Genomic DNA, 24,986 nt, shown 5'->3' with positions numbered 1-24,986 from the left:
GTCGCAGAGTCGGACACGACTGAGCGACTGAACAGAACTGAACTGAACTAGCAAATCAGCAACTGCGGTGTATCAGATTCTGAGATAATTGCTTCCTTGTATATTACTTGAAAAACAATTCAGTGAGGGCAGCACCTATAATATTTTTAAGATCAAATAAAGGATGTGGAAAAGACCAATTAACATCCATCAAGAATAATTTAAATAATCAGATATCATTTTAAACTACAGTAGCGATCAGTTTCAAGAACTGAAGACTATTTCAAATTATTTTCTCTTTCTAACTTCATCTTTGGAAATTATATATGTGCTCCCGAGGTTCATTTGCTTCAGTTTTTTATTTTAAACTGCTCAAACACCACTACATTGAGTTTTCCTTTGGCTGAAAGAAAAAGCTATCCTTTGGTATATTAAAAAAAATTTTTAATGAGTTACTCCATATCCATAAGACTTAGCTTTCCAATTTGTAAACATGCTTATTTCTGAATTCCAGTCTCAGAAATCCTGATTGGGAGTGCAGTCCAGAAAATTTCGTCTATTCTTTGAGAACTACTCGACTCAGTGCAATTTACATATTTTGCAGTTTTCAAAATATTAATTTTAGACATCTAAAGAGGAGAGGGCAAACTCTGGTGGCTGTCAAAAGAAACAAGAATGAGAAGCACACGTTGTGCCATGTTGCAAAACTTTTCCTCAGGTTGCAGATCTTCTGTCCCTAGGGAGGTTCATTATCACCGAGTAATTAACCATTTTTCAACCATTTCCATCCACGTCGTTTAGGATGAATCCCAAAAGTCAAGAACTCAACTCCGCGGCAAACGGTAATAAACTCCGTTCATCCAACTTGGCCCCAAAAGGCCGTGGGCGCCGGGTCGCTTCCCGCCAGCGAGGCTCCTCCTCTGCTCGCCTTTTGGGTCCGGTCCTCTCGAAGGCGCTCGGTGCGGCAGGTGTTGGCGCCAACCGGGTGGCGGCGCTGTTTGCCCCGCGCGCCGCCGCTTGAGGCCCGAGGGAGGCGGAGGCAAGGCCGGCGGAGGAAGGGGCGGGAGCGAGGCGCGCTCCCTGCTCTCGCGTGCTCTCGCACGGCTCGCGTGACCCGTCGGTGTGTGCGAGAGGCGCCGGCTGCCGGGAGTACGGACGGCCGCGCGCGCGCCGCTGCTAGGGGCGTCCGGGTCCGGGTCGGCGGACCCGGCCGGCGCGAGGTGCTGGCGGGCGGGCAGCCGGGGTCCGGGGCGGACACACGCGCACACGCTCCCGGAGGAGCCTTCTCCGAGGCTGCTCTTCCTCTGCCAGACGGAGAGCGGCAGTGTCTCCCCGCCCAGCTCTCACTCGCCCCGCGACTCCCCCCGCGGCGACTGCTCCTCCTCGGCACCGCCAGCCCCAGCGCCGCTCCGGGGCGGGCGGCGGCGGCGGCGGGACCCGCGGAGCCGCTTTGTGTGGAGCCCGGAGAGGGGCGGCGGCGCCGCAACCACCTGACAGAGGCCCGGGCGCTCGATGCACCTTCCGCCCGCATGAGGAGGAGGTAAAGGCGGCGGCGGCTCGGCTCCCGCCCTCGGCTGGGGAGGGAGGGGACGGAAGGGGAGACCGGAGAGGGGGGGCGCAGGACTGAGGCCCGGCGGGGCTGCCTGGAGGTGCCGATAAGGCCTCGGCGGCACCGGACTGCGCCGGGTGGCCGGGGGCGAGAGAAGCCTTCGGGGTCCCTGAGCCGAAGTTGAAGGAACAAAATGTGAAGTGCGGAGCCGCGTCAGCCGCTTCCTGGCTTGGGGTTCGGGGTGGAGGGCAGCTTGTTTTCCCCTCCCGCGGGGTGAGGGACCGGGACACGGGAGGGGCGGGAGCGTGGCGGGGCCACCTGGGGTCCCGAAGCTTTGCCGGGTAAGGGCGTAGGTTCCCAGGAGCCGCCGCTGCGTGTAGGTCCCATTGGGTCCCTAGTTTTGCGGCCTAAGCCGAGCCCTATAGGCCTCGCGTCTCCTTTCCCGGAGGGGACCGGCCGGGTGGGGATTCGAGGCTTCTCTGACCGAACCGGGGCCTTAGGGGGCTCGCTGGGCTCTCAAAGCCTCCAAACTTCGGACCTCGGTGCTTGGGGGTGGGATTTCATTGTGAAAGGAGGAATGGGAAACTCCTGGCTCTGCTCGGCGCTTCCCGCGGCCGCCGGTGCCGGGGAGCCCCGAGGGCCCGAGGTTGGCGGGGCCCGCGTGGGTGGGGGCGGCGAGGCGGCCACCAGGATCCAAGCCCCGGGAACGAGTGGGTAGGGGGGCCGCCGCCGAGCCCCGGGCCTCCCTGGAGAAAGGACCCTTTGCAGATTAGGATTTTTGAAATGAAAAAAGAGGTTACAAAGTCGCCCCTTTCCCGCTGAACTTTTGTTTTCTGACCGATAGAGGCCGGTAGAGGACTGTGAAAGAAAAGTTGTCCCCCAGGATGGACTTCACCGCGCAGCCCAAGCCTGCCACTGCCCTCTGTGGCGTCGTGAGTGCCGACGGGAAGATCGCTTACCCTCCGGGGGTAAAGGAGATCACCGACAAGATCACCACGGACGAAATGATCAAACGACTGAAGGTAAGTTTCTCTGGACAGAATGTTCACACTTCAGACGTTTGTGGTAGGAGGTGCTCTCTCCTGTGGTATTACTGCTCTGCTAGGCCTGGCCTTAAGTTTCACCTACCAGGTGTTGTTTTTTTTTTTAAAGATATTTTACGTCTTTTCTTTTACCCCCTCTGAAAGGTATTGTTCTGTCTTGGCTGTATCTTTGACTAGTAATCTCTGTTAAGGACATAATCATTATGGGAAATTAAAAGGGTATCTATGTGATATTTTTTAATTTTACTGTTTTTTTTTTCTCTAAGTATAAAAATTCGAATATTTTTTAAGGTTTTTTTTGTCTAGAAATATTTTTGAGAATACTGTTCAAAGTAGCTTGCAGCTTTAAAGGTAGGCAATAATTTGCCTAGGAAGATTTTCATCAGCTTCTAGGAGACTGGTTTAAGTGCAAAATGCATTTTAAAAATTATCACAATTTTCTAATATCCAAAAACTTAAATATGTAAGTAGTATGATTAAACTTAAACAGAAAGTACTGACTTTTCAAAAAGGCTTGAAGTAGAGTGATGGCTTATGTCCACATGTTCAAAGGGGTTTTAAGGGACAGTGATTATGGCTTATTTTATAAGGCGTCAGCTTATTTTTAAACATGGTGGTCCTAGTGTGAAGGTTGTAAGTTTCAGCCTTTAGGTAAGTTAATTTTTTGTTTTATGTTACATGGTTATAGATTGTGGCCACAGCCTTACAAAGTAAGTGTTCCTCTTATTAAAGGATCAGCTTGATGCAGTAGTTCTCAACCACAGCCTCTTTGACCCCTAAGGAACATTCGGCAGTGCTGAAGACATTTTTTCTTTTTTGGTCACCATTGGGGGCTGGATTGGAATAGGGGAAGACTGGAGACAGGGAGTCCAGCTAGGAGACTGTTGAACTGTAGTCTAGGTCAAAGACATTGAAATCATGAAGTGGGGCTATGATAGTGGGAATAGAGAGATAGGGAGCAATCCAAGAACAATCCAAGACATTTCAGAGTTCTACTGATGAATTGGAGTGTGTGGAAGGTGAGGAAAGCAACAGTATTGACACCTTGCCAGTCTTCCCCTTGGGCAACTTGTTGAAATGTATTTTAGAAAATAATCTTTCCCCTTTGCTGTTAGAACTTAGTATAGTGCCTGGTAGATATTTACAGTGTTGTGAGTGATTAATATTTAAAAGTGTTCCTGTAGTTTGTTTTTAAAAATCTAGTTGGATCCTGCAATTTGCTGCCCATTTGGAAGGAATAGGACACAATACCTTACATCAAAATAAATCTTGATACTAAAGATGGTACATGAAGTGGGGGTGCTTAATTGATGCTTCTTAAGGTTGTACTATTATTGTTTTAAATTTTTGAGATGCTGAAATATGAATTATGAAATATAAATTAAGTAAAATTGTAGATCTTTCTATTTTCATATTAAGAATATGGAAACCTTGAATTCTGGTGATGGATAATCTGGTTTTTAAAAAGTTATGATTGTATATACATCTTCTGTTTGAAAGTAGATTAAATGTTAGAAGTATTTTTTGACTAAATTGACAGTCTAGAATGAGCATATGGTTAGAATATTCATTTGTTATCAGGGCTTTTGGAAGTTAAATTTGATACACATATTAATCAATTTGAATGTCCTACTGTGAAAATGTAGCTTTTTCGAGAATTCTTGTGATTTGTCTTCCTCCTGCCTTTGTAAGGCGATTTTGACTTTGTATTTTTTAGGAAGGAGCTATGCTCACCACTGTACCACCAATGCACACTCTACTTTTTAGGGATCCATGTTTAGTTAAAGTATTACTGTCTTACTAGTATAGATTTTAAATAATATATAATTATATTTTTGATAATTTTTGTGTTGTTTGTGGGTAACTTGTATAAATTCAGTAGTTTATTATTATTATAGCAACAGTGTTCAAATATTGTGAGGAAGAGGGCTTAAAGTCTAGTAAAACCCTGGTCAGTAGAATTCAGAGGTGTTTGGTCCCTTTTCTTCATTTTTCAAGAATGGAACAAGCATTTTCCATTTAGAAGAATCCTAAAAGAAATTCTAGAACTCCTTTTATTTTACAGATAATAAAAGTTAGACCCAAAGTGGCCAAATAACATTTACCAAAATCAGTCATGGGAATGATTAGTGGCAGAGGCAGGGCAATAGCATCATGTATCTTTTTATTCTTATGGCTGCTTCCTTCTAAGGAATCTAAAGGAAGTTGATCAAGGAAGCTGCGATTTTTATCATGCAGTGGAAAATGGTAAAGTGAAAAGGGGAAGGGAATCAATGAGAGTTAACTTGGTCTTTTGCAGGGAAATATGGGATAGCATTTTGTGTTCTTAACATTAGAGAGAAACTATTGTGATGCTTTCAAGATTTCTTTAAAGTAATTTTTAGAGTATGTTTTTGAAAAAGCTAAGACATACTTTTGTATTTTAGAAGTTTTCATTTCCATTTACAAGGAATTACTCTGTTTTTACATCTAGTTACACTACCATTCTGTCAGTTCCTTAAACATGCCATGTTCATTTCTGCCTAGACAGATTTTAAATTATGTAACCCATATACGTACTCTTCCTCCCATTTCATTAAGGGAAGTCTCTTAGATTTCCTGTTATATACTCTTTTAATTCCTTCATGTCACTTGTTACAGATGTGATGTTACACTTATGCTTGTGTTTATTTGGTTTGTGTCCTCGGCTTCTCTGTAAGCTTCATGAATACCATATCTGTTTACTTGTGTATCCTCCCAGTGCTTAGTTTGTTTTGTAGGTGTGTGAGCTCAGTCATGTCCAACTCTTTGCAATGCCAAGAACTATAGCCCACCAGGCTCCTCTGTCCATGGAATTTCCCAGGCAGAAATACTGGAATGAAATGAATTGCCATTTCCTACTCCAGGGTATCTTCCTGACCCAGGGATTGAACCTGCATCCCCTGTGTGTCCTCTATGGCAGGTGGATTTTTTTTTTACCACTGTACCACCTGGGAAGCCCCACAGTTAGGTGCTCAACATATATTTGTTGAATGAATGAATAAATAAAATATATTAATATTGGTTTAGAGAAGTATTCTTATTTTTGAAAATGAAGGGTGACTTGAAAATATATTGAATTGCAACTAAGTACTTTATGTGAGATTGCATACTAGAGATGATAAAGTAGATATTTATAATTTTTGAACTAGAAGGTAGCTTATAAGTTATTTGATTTTGTTCAAATTTTCCAGATAAAGAAACTGATTCTGAGAGGTTGTGACCAACCCTACTCACATAAAGCTGAAAACTATCATTAACGATTTTGTTATTTAGATCAGTTATAGAAATATTAAAAGCCATATAAAAGTTAGCTGTTTGGAAGGATAGCAGACATTTTTTAATACCAGTGTTACATTAAGCATCAAGATATGTAGTTCACAAATATCCTTTGTCCTGTTTAAGGATTCTGAAACAAATGCAGGAGTCATGTCTGATAAGTTTTGTAACACATTCAAGATACACCTATAAACAGTATTGTACAAATTCCATTAAGTGCTTCTGCCCATGGGCTGTTATACAGTCTATCTCAGGTCATGTATTACAAAGCTGTATGCCACATACTATTTTTTCTTCTCTTCCTGCTATTTTCTAAGTGGGAGGCCTTAGATCAGCCTTGGTTTTTAAAGGTAGGTATTACGATGAAGTTTGTTACTTACATCCATTTCTATTACCTGCTTTCAGAGTTCAGTGCCCCAGACAGGTCTCTAGCTACTACTCCATACCACAACCACTTACTACCTTGATGCTAAGAGTTAGGAAAGATAGAGTTTTATTATTATGAAAATGTCCCTCATTTTTCTCCCACTAGGTGTTACTTCTGTGTTTTCTTTGTATTTTTCTATAATCTTTCTCTTTGTGTCTGTTATTCTCCCTCTTCCCCATGCTCTCACTTCTGCTTTCTGTAGTCTGGCCTGTAGGATACTTTAATATGAGTTAGGATATGGTGGGCTTGATTTAGGTAGAACACTCCCTTTTCTCATAAGAACCTAGGTTGGAAGAGGGGAAGAATAGATTGCAGGAAGACCATGAATTCTTTCCTTTTCCTTCCCCTCAGGTGGACCTCAGAAATACTTGATTGGGTTATAATCATTTTCACTTGCATAAATGATTTTTTATTTATTCCTAGTTACCACATGGTATGCTAATTTTATAGGTAGTGTATAATTTCAAGTCTGGATTTCTTCTATATATTTATTTTAATAAATGTATTGCAGAAGATTATGCTAAGAAAATAAGAAATTAAATGGAGAGGCAAGATTTCTTAAAATGAAGTCCTAAAATATGGCCAGTATACATTTGTGGAGTAATGGCTTCATGCAGTACAGCTTTTATATTAAATTTCCATTTGCATAGATGAATTGTTCTAGTTATCAGCTGGTGTGTAATAAGCTACCCCTAAACCTAATAATTTAAAACAGCAACTTTTGAAAACCTTACTGTAGTAAATAAAATACATATCAAATTTGCTATTTTAATCATTTTTAAGTGTGTAGTTCAGTGCCATAGGTCCAAAGTGCAGTGCAGAGTTCCAAAAAATAGCAAGGAGATATGAGAAAGCCTTCCTCTGTGATCAATACAAAGAAGTAGAGGAAAACAATAGAATGGAGAAGACTAGAGATCTCTTCAAGAAAATTAGAGATACCAAGGGAACATTTCATGCAGAGATGGGCACAATAAAGGACAAAAATGTTATAGACCTAATAGAAGCAGAAGATGTTAAGAAGAGGTGGCAGGAATACACAGAAGAACTATACAAGAAAGATCTTCATGTCCCAGATAATGACAATGGTGTGATTACCACCTAGAGCCAGACATCCTGGAGTGCTAAGTCAAAGTGGGCCTTAGGAAGCATCACTATGAACAAAGCTAGTGGAGGTGATGGATTTCAGTTGAGCTATTTCAAATCCTGAAAGATGATGCTGTGAAAGTGCTGCACTCGATATGCCAACAAATTTGGAAAACTCAGCAGTGACCATAGGACTGGAAAAGGCCAGTTTTCATTTCAATCCCAAAGAAAGGCAATGCCGAAGAATGTTCAGACTGCCCCACAATTACACTCATCTCATGGTAGCAAAGTAATGCTCAGAATTCTCCAAGCCAGGCTTCAGTAGTACATGAACCGTGAGCTTCCAGATATTCAAGCTGGATTTAGAAAAGGGTGAGGAAGCAGAGATCAAATTGCCAACATCTGTTGGCTCATCAAAAAAGAAAGAGAGTTCCAGAAAAACATCTGCTTTATTGACTACACCAAAGCCTTTGAATGTGTGGATCACAACAAAATGTAGAAAATTCTTCAAGAGATAGGAATACCAGACCACCTCACCTGCCTCCTGAGAAAACTGTATGCAGATCAAGAAGCAACAGTTAGAACCGGACATGGAACAACAGACTGGTTCCAAATCATGAAAGGAGTACATCAAGGCTGTATATTGTCACCCTGCTTATTTAACTTATATGCAAAGTACATCATGTCAAATGCTGGGCTGGATGAAGCACAAGCTAGAATCAAGATTGCTGGGAGAAATATCAGTAACCTCAGATACGCATATGACACCACCCTTATGGCAAAAAGCAAAGAGGAACTAAAGAGCCTCTTGATGAAAGTGAAAGAGGAGAGTGAAAAAGTTGGCTTAAAACTCAACATTCAGAAAACTAAGATCATGGCATCCGGTCCCATCACTTCATGGCAAATAGATGGGGAAACAGTGGAAACAGTGAGGAACTTTATTTTGGGGGGCTCCAGAATCACTGCAGATGGTGACTGCAGCCATGAAATTAGAAGACACTTGTTCCTTGGAAGAAAAGCTATGACCAGCCTAGATAGTATATTCAAAAGCAGAGACATTACTTTGCTGACTAAGGTCCATCTAGTCAAAGCTATGGTTTTTCCAGTGGTCGTGTATGGAAGTGAGAGTTGGATAATAAAGAAAGCTGAGCGCTGAAGAAGTGATGCTTTTGAACTGTGGTGTTGGAGAAGACTCTTGAGAGTCCCTTAGACTGCAAGGAGATCCAACCAGTCTATCCTAAAGGAAATCAGTCCTGAATATTCATTGGAAGGACTGAAGCTGAAGCTCCAATACTTTGGCCACCTGATGCGTAGAACTGACTCATTGGAAAAGATTCTGATGCTGGGAAGGATTGAAGGCAAAAAGAGAAGGGCATTGCAGAGAATAAGATGGTTAGATGGCATCACCGACTCAATGGACATGAGTTTGAGGAAGTTCCGGGAGTTGGTAAAGGATAGGGAAGCCTTGCATGCTGCAGTCCATGGGACTACAAAGAGTCGGACTCAACTGAGTGACTGAACTGAGCTCAGTGCCATGAGTACATTCACATTGTTGTGCAACCTCATCACCTTCCATTCAGAACTTTTCATCATCCTTACCTGAACTCTGAACCCATTAAACTAGAACTCTATTCCCCACTCCTCCAGTGCAGGTGACCACTTTCTACTTCCTGTCTTTATGAATTTGACTGCTCTAGGAGCCTTGTATCAGTTCAGTTCACTTGCTCAGTTGTGTCCAACTCTTTGTGACCCCATGGACTGCAGCATGCCAGGCCTCTCTGTCCATCACCAACTCCCGGAGTTCACTCAGACTCACGTCCATTGAGTTGGTGATGCCATCCAACTATCTCATCCTCTGTCGTATAAATGAGATCATAACATATTGCTGCTTTTGTGACTGGCTTATTCACTTGGCATAATGTCTTCAGGGTTTATCTGTTCTTGCAGTATGTGTCAGAATTCACATATATAACATCTTTTGTTTATCCTTCATTTGATGGACACTTGGGTGGCTTCCACCTTTTACCTACAGTCAGCAACTTTTCTTCCTCTCTCACAGTTTTGTGGATCAGAAATTTGGGCTGGACTTGGCTTTCTGCTCCACATTACGTACTAGGTTCCCTCAGTGGTATTCAGCTGGTGATTAAATTGGTCTAATGTGTACACACTGGCTTCTCTCAAACACTTGGTGCCTTGGTAGGAACAGTTGAAAGGCTGGACTCAACTGGGCCCTTCTTCCTGTGTATTATGTAGTGTTAAGGCTTCTCCACATGGTCTCTCCAGCAGGAGTGGTTGAGCTCAGTTTCCCAAGACACTCCAGAGGAATTTCTCAGTACTTTTAAAAGACTTTATTAAGAATTGGCCATGACATTTCTACCTTACTCTGCTGTTTAATGTATTCATACCCCAGCTCGCATTCAAGGAGAGAAAAATTGACCCAACTTCTCAATGGAAGAAGTAGAAAAGAATTTGTAGCTGTCTTTAATCTACCGTAGGAGCTCTCACGACAAATCAAAGGATACTACACTTTGTAGTTACATTCATACTTTTGAAAAATATTTAATCTCAAAAAACAACAGTATATACTTTGAGCAAATTTGCTAGATCTGTAAAATGTATTTTACTAAATTACCATAACAAGTTACTGTAAGAAAAAAGTTGTAGGAATTTTTTGTATGCTAGTTTGGGAAAAATTATGGAGGCGGCTCATGATTTGATCCTAGAACTTGTTTCTTATATTACTTGAATTCTTGCTAGAAAGTACTACTGGTCAATCATGATGATCCCCCCTTCTCTCTCTCTCTCTTTAAAAAAAAAAAAAAAAAAAACAACCCATTTTAATATCTTCTTTGAGACATTTTATCCCTCTAAAAATTTTGGGAAAATTGCACCTTCAACACTCATATCCCTTCACTTAGATTCACTAGTTGTTAACATTTTGTCACTTTTGCTTTCATGCACACACACATAAACACACGTGGAGGGAGACAGATGTAACACACTATTTTGTTGGAAAGTTACTTGCATACATCATGAGATTCCACCTCTGAATGCTTCAGCAGTCTTAGTCTAAGCTAATGTCTTAGTCTAAAGACATTCTCTTACTTTATAACAGTGATCATTATCATACTCTAGGAATTTAACATCAACATAATGATACTGTCCATAATAAAATTCTCTCAGTTGCCCTAAAACTTACTTTTTACACAGTTGAATTTTTCATATCTTTTTTCTTTGTTGTTAAAGTCGAATGGTTTATGATGTCTATCTTCCTTGTGAAATTGTACCTTTATTACTAAAAATATTCATCTTTGTTTCATTTAAAATAAATTTTTTTAAAAGGAAAAAAAAGTGAATTTTTCTTCCTCTGTCCAATTTCCAGTATAGGATCCCATGCATTTATCATGTCTCTTTTGTCTCCTTTAATCTAGAAAGTCATCTCATTTTTGGGGGGAGTGGTGTTCATGACATTTTTTTGAAGCATTTGTCCTACAGGAGTTAGTAATCTGCTTTGTCTCATTTCCTTATGCTTAGATTCAAGTTGAACCTTTTTTGCAAGTGTACTATACAATCAGTGGTATATAGTTACCTTTGCATCATATCAGGAGGCATGTAATGCTAAATTTTGGTGTATTGACTATGCTAAGTTTGATCACTTGGGTACAGTTGGCCAACTCTGCATTGTAAAGGTACGTCTCCCACTTGCAGTTAATAAGTAATTTTTAAACTAATAAATAGTTTGTGAGAATAATTTGTTTTCAACCATTCTTAACTTTTTTAAAAAATAGTGAACTTTTATTTATTTTATTTTTGGCTGCACTGGGTCTTCACTGCTGCATGCGAGCTTTCTCTAGTTATCATAAGTGGGAGCTACTCTCTAGTTACAGTGTGCAGGCTAGGGCACTTGGACTTCAGTAGTTCTGGTCAGTGGGCTTAGTTGCCCGGAAGCATATGGAATCTTCCCTGACCAGGGATCAAACCTGTGTCTCCTGCATTGGATGGCAGATTCTTAACTACTGGACTGGCAGGGAAGTCCTTACTCAACTGTTTTAGCACCCACTTTGATGGTTATAAAATATTGCCCTTTTTGATTCTATCATTTCTTCCATGTGTATTAGCTGGCATTCTTCTGTAGAGAAGACCCTGACCCCATTTAAAAACCAAAATCACTCATAGATTCTTTATTCAGTGCCTTATAATCCATTTTATTCTTTTGAGAGTCAAATTGTCCCAGATGAGCATCCTTGCTTTCCTGTCTTTTCAGACATCTAGTGTCTTTTTGACATGTCTTTCTATGAGTCTTGGAGCACTTCTTTGTTTTCTGGTACAAGATGTTCACCTTGTGCTTCCCTGCCCCAGACTTGGATAGATCTTTTTCCGAAGAACCTTATTTCCATTTTAGTGGAGAGAGGTGTTTGTAAACCAAGGCCTTGATATGGCCATTGTGTTCACATTATTGTTAGATATGTAATTTCTTCAGGTCTTTCAGTGTGTACAGCTAGGACATATATATACTTTAAATCATGAGTTCATCGGCCACTTTCAGTTGAAATCCAGTATCAGAACTTTTTCTAAACTTCCTCCATTCTATATTTGTATCAGCCTTCTGTTACAGTATAAATCCTAATTTCTCTTAACTCTGGTAAATTTATTTATACTGCTCTACTATAAGGTGCTACTATAAACACAAAAAATTCAGAACTACTATTTTAGTAACCCTTGCAAGGTTTCTTTGCCGTTCTTTCTGTCAAATTAAGATTACATAGAGAACCATGCTCATTAGTTATTTGAATTGGAATTTTTTGTCTGAATCGTTGTTAATCAGTTCTCTATAGAGTTGGTTTTCTGTTTGTATTCAATTATATTTGCATACACATTTGTTGACTCTTCATTTCTGCTGATGACTATAATCCTTGCTTGATTCTTTTTATTGGTAACAAAATTTACCATCTTAACCACTTTTAAGTGTTCACAGTACAGTAGTGTCAATTATACACACATTGTCAATACAATAGATCTCTAGAACATTTTTATCATGTAAAACTGAAACTATACCTGCAGAACAACTCCCCTTTCTTCTGTGATCTCTTTAGCCCATAGTAGCCGCTATTCTGTTTTTGGTTTCTAAGAGTTTGACTACTTTAGATACCTCACATATAAGTGTGGAATCATATTCTGTTTGTCTTTTTGTGACTGGCTTATTTCACTTAGTATAAAGTCCTCAAGGTTTATCCATGTTGTAGCATATGACAGCATTTCCTTCTTTTTTAAGGCTACTATTCCATTGTGTATATCTACCACATTTCTTTATCCATTAATGGAAATTTAGAAAGATCCACCTTTCAGCTATCGTGAGCAGTGCTACAGTTAACATGGATGTGCATGTATCTCTTTTGAGATCCTGTTTTCAGTTCTTTTATATATATATATATATTGCTGGGAATGCAGGATCATATGGTAATTTTATCTAAACATTTTTGGGGAACTCCCCTCCATACTGTTTTCGATAGTGGCTGCTTCATTTTACATTTCACCTAGTAGTACACTAGAATTCCAGTTTTTCCACATCAGTGCTTGTCTTTTGTGTCTTTGATAGTGGCCATCCTAACAGATATGAGATAATGTCTTACTGTGGTTTTGATTTGTATTTCCCCGACGACTGGTGATGTTGAGCATCTTTTCATGCTTATTAGCTGTTTGTGTATCTTTTATAGAAAAATATCTATTCAAGTCCTGTATGTATGTATGTATGTATGTATTAGTTGCTGAGTTGTGTCCAACTCTTTGCAGTCCCATGGACTGCGGCCTGTCAGGCTCCCCTGTCCATGGAATTCTCCAGGTGAGAATACTGGAGTGGGTTGCCATTCCCTTCTCCAGTTAAGTTCTTTACCCATTTTTTTTTCTTTATCCATTTTTTAATCAGGTTATTTGTTTTATTGTTCAGTTGTAGGAGTGTCTCTATTCAGTTTTAGAAATTACATTGTTCATTCTTTTTTTTTTTTAATTTTTACTTGGTTCAAGAGTCAGAACTATTGAAAAACTTCTACTTCTCAGAAGTCTTCCAACCTTATTCCTTCCACTGCATTTCCACACACCTCCCCTCTGCAGATAATCATTTCCGTTAGTTTCTGGTTGATCCTTTCTTTCTGTGTTACCTCTTTTCTTGTCAAAAGATAGACTACCATATATACTCTGTTGTACTTTGTTTTTTTCACCCAATATATCTTAGCAATGACACCACACCTGGAAATCTTTTATTCATTTTCATGATGCTATAGTATTCTATGTGTGTAGAGGTACCCTAGTTTTATTTAACTAATCTCTCTGTGTTGATTTTAGATTGTTTGTAATATTTTCCTATTAAAAGTAATGCTAAAACGAATAACCTTGGTACACATTGTTTTGTACTTGTGCAAGTGTATCTTCAGGGTAAATGCTTAGGAATGGGACCATTGGGCCAAAGGGTACCTGTATGAGTGATTTTGTTACAGGTAGTTAAATTCCCCTTCATACTGGTTGTACCATTTTGTTCTTTTACCAGCAAGTATGAGTGCCCAAGCTCTCAGTAATGTATTGTCAAGTGATGCCTACTTTTAAATTAGCAAATTAACGTGTTGCCCAAAAAAGCCATTTTATTGCCTCCTGGCAACAAAACAAATTCTTTTTAAGAATGATTAAGTATAAGTGCTACATTGAGGTTCAAAGGGATAAGAACCCTATTTAGATTTCCTTAAAAACTCAAAAGGAATTGCATAGCTTTTTAAAAAGTTTATTTAAAGAAATGAAGTTAGAGATGGAGAAAAAATTTTAGTAACAGAGATGATGTTGAAATCAACAAACCTCACTTATATCTTCATTCAAGACTTTGAATTAAATAGACATTAAGGTGAAAGCCTATTAAAAATCATATATGAAATAAATAACATTGATATGTAGAACGCCAGGGCCATAATTTATTTTCCCAATATCAGATATCCGTAGATGTCCAAGGGAAAAACTGATTTGTGCTCACAGTAGGAAACTAGGCTTAAAGCATTAAAATGAATTTTATTCTTGTTAGTTTCTATTTTCAGAGTTAATTATTTAAATACTACTTTGGCTGAGGTTGTTGGCATATGGAAGTATGTCCAGTTGAATTCCATGGTCAGAAAGATAAGTAGAGTTTATACATGATATAAAAGCCTAACAAGTTTTTATTTGCGCGAAGACAACAAATCAAGAAGTTTCTAGATAATGATTGAAATAGAAAGCTAAACACAAACTAAGGAAAAAGTTTACTAAATTTCTTTCCATTGCTGTTGGCATTTGGTCTTCTACATTCAGTACAGATCTTCCCGACTGGTACACTTCTATACAGTTACAGACATGCCTAAATACAGGGTCCTCAGCCTTTGGAGATTACAAATATTAGATCTTTTTTTTGAGTATTTTGTGATATTTTAAAAGTTGGAAGCTACCATCTTATGTGTGTGTGTGTTGTTTTTCATGTTATAAAATTATTTTTAAGATCAAACACTTAAAACTTCCTACCAAAATTAGGGCACTGTGATTAGTAGTGATAAACATCATGAGTCCATTAGTCCCAAAACTAGACTTATACTAGGAATAACACCGAAATAGATTTCTATTTATATGAAGGATATTTGAGCTTATCCTAAAACTTAACCATAAGTTAAATGCCGGTTATGTGTTAGGATGGGTTCTGTTTCTTTGGATAAAAAGATACTCAGAACTTTAGGGGTCATGAAAAGTTTCATGGAAAAGTTGACAGTGGGACTGGGATTTGAAGGCTTAGACTTTGGTAAGCAAATAGGTGGTGAAACAGTTCAAAGAAATGAATAGTAGGGACAAAGACTGAGAGGCAAGCTTGGTGTGTTTGAAGAAAATGAGAATAGTTTTGATAGAGCTAAAGCATCCAAAAGAGAGTAGTTGGGAGGAAAAACAAGTGGAAGACACTGATGAAATTTGTAAAATCCTTAAATGCCAAAGAGAGGAATTTGATTTAAAAAAGAAAAATAGAGCTGAAGAGTGATGTATCTACATTGTGATTTTGCATGATTAGCAAAGGTAAGGGCCAAAGAGTTTTTTAAGAACATGAATGCCACCCTTTCTTTGAGGCCAGTTTGTGGAGTTTTTTTTATCCTCATGTCCAGACCAGATAGTATCTTTGGTTGAACAGTGTTGTTGTCCAGTTGCTCAGTCATGTCCAACTCTTTGCAACCTCGTGGACTGCAGCATGCCAGACTTCCCTGTCCTTCACCATCTCCCAGAGCTTGCTCAAACTCAGGTGCATTGAGTCAGTGATGCCATCCAACCATCTCATCATCTGTCGTCCCCTTCTCCTCCTGCCTTTACGTCTTTCCCACCATCACGGTCTTTTCTAATGAGTGGGTTCCTTCACATCAAGTGGCAAAGTATTGGAGCTTCAGTACTTCCAGTGAATGTTCAGGATTGATTTCCTTTAGGATTGACTGGTTTGATCGCCTTGCAGTTGAACAGTAATCATTTCTAACTGATACTGTCTGAATAAATCTGTTGGTTGCTGACAGTTAGTAGAGTGGCTAGTAGAATTTTATATGCTGCTGCTGCTAAGTCGCTTTAGTTGAGTCTGACTCTGTGCGACCCCACAGACGGCAGCCCACCAGGCTCCCCTGTCCCTGGGATTCTCCAGGCAAGAACACTGGAGTGGGTTGCCATTTCCTTCTCAAGTGCATGAAAGTGAAAAGTGAAAGTGAAGTCACTCAGTCGTGTCCAACTCTTAGCGATTCCATGGACTGCAGCCCACCAGGCTTCTCCGTCCATGGGATTTTCCAGGCAAGAGTACTGGAGTGGGGTGCCATTGCCTTCTCCAGAATTTTATATGCTAGATCATTATAATATGAATTAGATTTTTATCACATATATTTAGTGCATGTTTTTCCAAAATTTCCTAGAATTCTTGTGGTAGGAATTCAAGTAAACATCAGTAGTAATTTGATGCCAAATTGTTCTAATATGTGAAAATTAAGTTCGGTGGGCATGTTTAATTTTCTATAATTTCAGATGTTTGTTGAATTGAAGAGACTTCATGTAGCATTGTAAAATTAGTAGAGCCACCACATCTGCAGTTATTTCCTCCACTGAAGTCTTGAACCATTCAAGGTTATCAGTGAGGGTTTGGATTCAACTTTTCCCAAAGTCCTGTTAATGTTTATATTTTGACCTCTTCCCATAAATCACCAGTGTTCTTAAAAGCATGCAAGATAATTAATCCTTTCCAGAAGGTTTTCAGTCTGCTTTGCCCAGATCCATCAGAGAAATCACTGTCTGTAACCTACAAAATGTTAATGTTAAGCTTTAAATAACAAACCTTAAAAGTCAAAATTACTCTTTGATTCATAGTCTGCAGAATGGATGTTAGCAGGCATAAAAACAAACAGCTGAGAAAAGAAGCTAAAGGCAAAGGAGAAAAGGAAAGATACACCCATTTGAATGCAGAGTTCCAAAGAATAGCAAGGAGAGATAAGAGTTGGAAGTACTTATAAATGTTACTAATGATAGTTTTACTTTTTCTATAACAGGAGGCTCAGTAAACATTGACTCAGTGATCAATGCAAAGAAATAGAGGAAAACAATAGAATGGGAAAAACTAGAGATCTCTTCAAGAAAATTAGAGATACCAAGGGAACATTTCATGCAAAGATGGGTTCAATAAAGGACAGAAATGGTGTGGACCTAACAGAAGCAGGCACCTGACCTGCCTCTTGAGAAATCTGTATGCAGGTCAGGAAGCAACAGTTAGACCTGGACATGGAACAACAGACTGGTTCCAAGTAGGAAAAGGAGTAAGTCAAGGCTGTATATTGTCACCCTGCCTGTTTAACTTATATGCCCTTGTATCACTCCTATAGAGGTATCCACACCTTTAATTTTTTAAACCTAGATTACTTTTTCATTAGTTAGTACCTCTTCATGACTAAGTAGTAGTCCGATGTATGAATATAACAATTTGTTTTTTTTGTTGTTTTTGTTTGTTTGGCTGTGCTGGCAGCATGAAGGATTTTAGTTCCTAGAATGGGAATCAAACCCATGGTCCCCTGCAACAGAAGTGTGGAAACTTAACAATTGGACTGCCAGGGAAATCCCTACACCAGTTTATTTTATACCATTCTCATATTGATGGAAAGAAACTTGTTTAAATTTTAGGCTATTTGAATAAAAGTACTATAAACATTACTATATAAGTCTTCTCTTGTACATATCTTAGTTTATGTTGGGTAAATACCTAGGAGTACAGTCATTGGGTCATAAGGTGAAAGTGTTAGTTGCTCAGTCATATCTGACTCTGTGGTCCCATGGACTATATCCTGCCAGCCTCTTCTGTCCATGAAATTCTCCAGGCAAGAATACTGGGGGTTTTCCAACCCAGGAATCAGACCTGGGTCTTTTGTATTGCAGGCAGAGTCTTTACCATCTGAGCCACTAAAGACCCAGGGGTCATAAAGTAGGTTATTTTTAATTTAGTTAGCAGCTACTAGTCTTTTCCCCAAAATGGTTGTTCTGTTTTATAATTCCACTGACAGTGTATGGTAATATTTTATTTTCAAAGAATTTCTCCATACTTTCCACATTGCCTAATTTATCCATATAAAGTTGATGCTTATAATATTTATTAACCATTTAATATATATCAGATGTATAGCTATATTCCCTGTTGCATTTCTCATATTGATTCTCTTTTTTTAAATTTAATTGTCTAAGAAAGGATTTTTCATATCTGCTAACTCTTTTCAGAATCTCAGTTTTGCCTCTGCCAATTTTTGTGTTACTTATTTGTTTTCTGCTCTTATTTCTTTCCTTCAATGTAGTTTGGATTTTTTTGACACAAGTTTCTCAACCTTAGCACTGTGGACATTTTATACCAGGTAATTCTTTCTTTTGGAGGGATGTCTTGTACACTGTTGGATGTTTAGAGCATCAGACAGATATACTCACTAGATGACGGTGGTAGGCCCTTCCCGGATGTCTCCAGGGAGATAGAATCACCCTGATTAGAGAACTGCTGTTCTGATAGAAGCTTTTTAAGCCTATACATTTCTTTCAAAATACTTTGAATTGTATCTCACTAATTTTGATATATTTTTATTAACATTCAGTTAGAAATATTTTCTCATTTTCTTTATGATTTTTTTCCTTTGACCTGTGAATTATTTAGAAATGTATGACTTAATTCCCAAATATTTGAAGTATTTATAAATATCTGATTATTAATTATTCCCAGTTTAATTTGATTTTGATCAGAAGACACAATTTGGTTTTGGCTACACTGAGATTTCATTGCTGTGGGGGTCTTTCTCTAGTTGGAGGTACTTTCTAGTTGTAGGGCATGTGCTTCTCTTTGTGGTGGTTTCTCTTGTGGAGCACAGGCTCCAAGCACACCGGCTCAGTAGTTACGGTGCATGAGTTCAGTTGCCCCCTGACACGTGGGGTCTTCGTTTACCAGAGATCGAACCTGTATGCTCTGCGTTGGCCGTGGGTTCTTACCCACTAGACCACCAGGGAAGTCCTAACCTTCATTTTTAAAGGGTATTACGTTTTGGATATAAGATTCTGCGTGTATAATTTCAGTGCTTTAACAATGTAATTCCCCTGTCTTGTGTTCTCTAGCACTTCAGGTGAGAAGCTGGTGGCAGTATGTATTCTTGCTGCCTTGTATGTAATGTGGGCTTTTTTTTGGCTGCTTTCATGGTGTTTCTCTTTCTTTGATGTTCAGCAGTTTCACTGTGATGCCCTGAGGTTTGTGTTTATCTGATACTTGTCCTGCTTTGGAATCACTCAGTTTCCTAGATGTATAAATTTATGTCTTTTAGCAAATTTGGGAGAGTTTTGGCCGTTTATATCATTGGAGTTTTTTTTCTTCTTCTACCCCCTTTTTTCTCTTTCTAGGATCTACTTACACGTATGTTAACTATTTTTTATATAATGCCCTCAGATCACTGGCACTCTTTTTCAATAATTTCTGTCTGTGTTCTGCAAATTGGATCCCTCCTATTGTTTGTTCTTAAGTTTATGTCTTTTTCTTCTGTTATCTTCAATCATAGATACAGCCTGAAAAATGTAAAGTCATGGGGATTTGGGAGATAATGTATGTGATATTATCTATGTTTCCTCTTTTTAAAAATATATGATTTTTTACATGTAGTAAAGTTCATAAACCTTAAGTATAGCATATTATTAATTTTTACATATGTATACAGACATAGCATTATCCAGATCAAAATGGCACTGTAGCAGGCTCCTTTATGTTCCCCTCCCCAGAGATAGACACCCTTCTGGTCTTTACCAGTGTACATCTTGCCATCAAATTTCATGTAAATGAAATCATGAAGTATGTACTCTTTTTTATGTCTGACTTTTTTTCCTAAATATTATGTCTGAGTTTCACCCATGTTGTTTTGGGTTGCAGTGATTCATTTTCACTTTATGAGTATACCAGAATTTACTTATCCATACAATTATTGATAGATATTTGGGTTAATAACTTTTTGTTTCTATGAAGAAACACTTCCTTGAATAATGTGCATGTTTTTAGTAGTGGTAAGGACTCATTTGTCTTGGGTATATACCTGAGATTGGTGGATTTTTTTTTTCTTTAAAGAATAAGATAGTAATAATTTTATGTTTTATGGGTCAATAGGACTCTGTAAGTATTTACACAAAATAACTTTAAAAAATTTTTTGTTTATTTTTGGCTGTGCTGGGTCTTCATTGCTGCCTGGGCTTTTCTCTAGTTGTGCTGAGCAGGGGCTTCCCTCTAGTTATGGTGCAGCGCAGGCGTCTCACTGCGGTGGGTCTCTTGTTGTGGGACACTGGCTCTGGGATGCATGGGTTTCCGTAGTTGTGGCATGTAGGCTGCATAGGTGGTGGCTCCTGGGCTGTAGAGCACAGACTCAATAGTGGTGAACAGACTTGGTTCCACCGAGGCATGTGGAATCTTTGGACTGGGGATCCAACCCATGTCTCCTGCATTGACAGGCAGATTCTTTACCTCTAAGTTCAAGGAAGCCCAGAACTTTATTTTTAAAAAACAAAATTGAAAGCATAATAGTGATTCAGTACTTTTTTTGTAACACAGGTTTGCTGATAAGAAGAATGGAATTCTTTAAGGGAAGAGGTGTGGAGCTAACATTTTACTTAATTGGGCCTCAAAGTTAATGTTCCCTGTTACCAAAATGGATCTCAAGTGTTTACCTATTAATGTTGATCTCTAATGAAATGTGGTATACTTCATTTAAAAATTTTTTTTCACAGATAGCTACTCCCAAATATTGGTGTCAGTTTATGAACATATGATTTTAATTGAGTGTATTCATTGCTTGGAAAGCATTTATTGAAGTACTTTATATTTTTCTCGTGATAATTGTCTTTTAGCTTTTCATTACATTTCATACTAATAGCTTTCAGTGGAAGAGTTAGGTGAAAGTTCCTCAACTGCAATTTAAAATGGACTTTGAAATGTGGAAATTTCCTGTGTCTGTGTGTGTGTGTTGAGGTTCTAAGAGTTCTGCTGGAATTGCAGTTTGAGCTTGGAAATGGAGATCTAAGTTTTTGTTACAACTTTTGGTACCACAGGAAAGAAGAGCTTGACATTCTTATGATTCAGTAGTGGGTGTTCCTTGTTGAAATATGTAAGTTTTCACATATATGTACTTAATAGGCTTTTGGTTACAACTTGAAGTCATTGTGAAACAGCCCCATACCCATAACCAAAGCTACTTTCTAAAGCCATTCAGTGCTTAAAAATACTAACAACAAATGCTATCAATTAAGTGGTGTTGAGTGCTGAAAGAAGCTGAAGACTAATCGAGTGACATTCACAGGACTAGCAAGAAAAACAAGAAAGGAGTCTCTTTTTCTTCTTCCTGCCTTCTTATCACTCTGCTTTCTGTTGAAGATGCTGAGGCAGTGAGCAGTGCATTTTCCTGAATTTGTCTCAACATCAGAGAACAGAATATATAGGTAGAGGAGGTGGATTTGGAATTGAGAGACATATAAATACTTAGCATACTATTCTGATAATTGAACTTCTGTAGAACAAGACTGATTGTTTCATGATTTTGTCTGACAAGATACAGCCCTGTATGTGTTTGTGTGTGGGGGTATGCATGCTTAGTCGCTCAGTCATATCCAACTCTTTGTGACCCCATGAACTGTAGCCCACCAGGCTCCTCTGTCTGTGGGATTACCCAGGCAAGACTGCCAGAGTGGTTTGCTGTTCCTTCTCCAGGGGATCTTCTTGACTTAGGGACCCATATCTCCTGCATTAGCAGGCAGATTCTTAAGTAATAAATACCCACTGGGTGAGGTCAGTTACTTTGTTAGTTAAAACACTGTTCCATCTGCATAGTCTAACTCAAGGGTTGGCAGACTTAAATTTTATACTTTTGCATATGTAAGGAAAAATAAAATGAAATAAAAATCTTTAGATTCACCATTTGACCCTTCTAAATCTTATTTTCGACTAGATGTTGATGTTTGTGTTTTTCTATAATTGTCATCAGAAGTATTGTTGTTGTTCAGTTGCTAAGTTGTATCTGACTCTCTGATCCCATGGATTGCAGCACACCAGCCTCTTCTATCCTCCACTGTCTCCCAGAGTTTGCTCGGTGATGCTATACCATCTCATTCTCTGCCACTCCCTTCTCCTTTTGCCTTCAATCTTTGCCAGCAGCAGGGTCTTTTCCAGTGAGGTCAGCTCTTTGCATCAACTGGTCGAAGAATTGGAACTTCAGCTTCAGCAGCAGGCCTTCCAATGAATACTCAGGGTTGGCTTCCTTTAGGATTGACTGTTTTGATCTCCTTGAAGTCCAAGGGACTCTCAAGAGTCTACTCTAGCACCACAGTTCAAAAGCATCAGTTCTTCCATGCTCAGCCTTCTTTATGGTCCATGACTCATCAAAAGTATTAGTGATAGAGAATATCTTTGAAAAGTGCCCCACTATTATTTCAGAGACGTTCTTCCAAGTCATTAAACACCTAATACTGCAGGATATGGTATTAGTGCTTTTCTAGACACTGTCCCGCATTGTCAGAACAAGGTTTTCAAACAGAAGTTTGTGTAAGTACAAGCAATAGCACTTCTTAGGATTCCTTCTTGCTGTCACTTTTTTGAAGATCACTGTAAGACACGAGTATCAGACTTGTTAAAATTTGGGTCTTAGAAGTAATAAATTTTATTTATCACAGACCATGTATGCCAGACACTAGGCTGGGAACTTCATGTCTGTTATTTCTAAATATCTTAATATTTTGTATTTATTTATTTGGCTGTGCTGGGTCTTATGGAGAAGGCAATGGCACCCCACTCCAGTACTTTTGCCTGGAAAATCCCATGGACGGAGGAGCCTGGGGGGCTGCAGTCCATGGGGTCGCGAAGAGTCGGACACCACTGAGTGACTTCCCTTTCACTTTTCACTTTCATGCATTGGAGAAGGAAATGGCAACCCACTCCAGTGTTCTTGCCTGGAGAATCCCAGGGACGAGGGAGCCTGGTGGGCTGCCGTCTATTGGGTTGCACAGAGTCAGACGCGACGGAAGTGACTTGGCAGCAGCAGCTGGGTCTTGGTTGCGGCCTGCGTGGTCTTGTAGTTGTGATGTGCAGGCTCTTAGTTGCAGCACGTGGGGTCTAGCTTCCTGCCCTCTACATTGGGAGCACAGAGTCTTACCCAGTGGGCCACCAGGAAGGTGCCTATGGTAATCTTTTATGATTATACTGTTGTTCCATAGGCATAGAAAGACTTCAGTAATGTATTCAGGTCACATATCCATTGAGAGGCAGAACGGAATTGACACACGTGGTCTGAATAAAGCCAAAATTTAATGTGTTCTTTTTATGCTGTAAGGAAATCAGTTTGAGAGATTAGGGTAGAACGAGTATGTACACTCATCATTCTTAATGTTGTGTCGGTGGACTCAGCCAGTAGAAGCATCTCTGGATTGGAGAGTGACGATCAAAAATTTCCAAAATCTGGGGTGGGTGTAGGTGTGATACTGTTAGAATTTGACTGAAATGGCTACTCTTGGCTGTACACGGAGAGAGAGGTAAGTAAGGCAGGAGGGGCCTGTAGAATATGATTGACGATTTAGAATTCATATTGAAGGCAAAGAGTAGATTCAATGAGAATTTTAAAATGAAGGAGTTAGGGGGTAGAATGTTCTAAAAAGAAATTTTTTTTATTTTGGCTGCACCATGTGGGATCTTAGTTCCCTGACCAGGGATGGAACCTGTACTCCCTACAGTGGAAGCATGGGGTCTTAATCTCTGAACCACCAGCTGCTGCTGCTGCTGCCACTAAGTCCCTTCAGTCGTGTCTGACTCTGCGACCCCATAGACGGCAGCCCACCAGGCTCCCCTGTCCCTGGGATTCTCCACCAGGCAAGAACACTGGAGTGGGTTGCCATTTCCTTCTCCAATGCATGAAAGTGAAAAGTGAAAGTGAAGTCGCTTAGTCGTGTCTGACCCACGGCGACCCCATGGACTGCAGCCTACCAGGCTCCTCCGTCCATGGGAGTTTCCAGGCAAGAGTATTGGAGTGGGGTGCCATCGCCTTCTCCTGAACCACCAGGGTAGTCCCTAAAAAGGAAATTTGTTAAGAAGTAAAATGGTTTATAATGAGGTTCAAGATGTGGCTCAAGTAGGATAAAGAGGGAAGATGGAGATGTTTTTAGTAATTCTGAGATAGCAGGTATGAACTATTTGAAGCAAATTGAGGCATGCAGTCACTATGAAATAAGGAACTATAATGCTGGAATAGTAATTGGGTCTTTGATCTAGAATGAATTGTAATTTTAAATTGAGAATCTGAATATTTACATCTAAATCCTGAATCATCTTGTTATAAACCACATAACCTGTGTAAAATCCTTTTCTTTGAAGTTTTTTCCTCTGGTGAGAACAGGTGTATTTAGTCTCCTTACCTCCTTCCCAGTCATAGTTAAGAGTTATGTAGTAATACTACACACACTACAAGCTAATGTGTTTCCGCCACCAGTGTTTAGTTTTGTGGTCTTACAATTCCTTGAGACTTTTTCACATTGAGAAAGGAATGCATTTTGCCTTGCAGAAGATTTTCCTGTCTTTGAACGCTTGCAGTCTCCCTTAGTTTCTCTGGGTGACTCTTTTTTTCCCTGTTTGCTTAAAACTTATTGGAGGAAGAGAAATATATGCTGTACATGTCAATTCCCAGTGGTTATATAGAAAAAGCCTTGGGTAGCTTACTTGGCTTACATGGTGTCTAGGGCGGTTTCAGTTATTCTCTTTCCTGATATTGGAAGATGGCTTATGAGTCACAGCTTTCCCGGTTGAACATTTTTCATTGCTTTAAAGGGAACTTGATATTTAAAAGAATATTTTATGGAAAGGTGTGAGAATTTTATCTCTCCAGTTCATTTTTATTCATCTGTATTTTATTTTCTTTTTAAACCACTTTATTGAGAGGTAATTCATATACCATACAATTTACCTATTTAAAGTGTAAAATCACTGGTTTTAGTATATTCACAGATAAGTGCAACCTGATCTGCAAGACTTGCAGGATCTTAGTTCCCTAACCAGGGATTGAACCCATTC

At 39.5% G+C, this 24,986-nt stretch overlaps 1 protein-coding gene across 1 annotated transcript in view; it reads left to right on the top strand.

Moving 5' to 3' along the window:
• Window positions 1,198-24,986, top strand: part of PDS5A (PDS5 cohesin associated factor A) — a 128,456-nt gene continuing 104,667 nt past the window's right edge. The window contains exons 1-2 of the mRNA XM_018049381.1: window positions 1,198-1,519; window positions 2,373-2,550. Coding sequence (XP_017904870.1) covers window positions 2,413-2,550 — 138 coding nt within the window. The 5' untranslated portion in view covers window positions 1,198-1,519; window positions 2,373-2,412. The remainder of the gene's footprint in view (window positions 1,520-2,372; window positions 2,551-24,986) is intronic.

The sequence above is a fragment of the Capra hircus genome, chromosome 6 (genome assembly GCF_001704415.2).
Source record: "Capra hircus breed San Clemente chromosome 6, ASM170441v1, whole genome shotgun sequence".
NCBI lineage: Eukaryota > Metazoa > Chordata > Mammalia > Artiodactyla > Bovidae > Capra > Capra hircus.
This window is presented reverse-complemented; position numbering and strand designations above follow the sequence as displayed.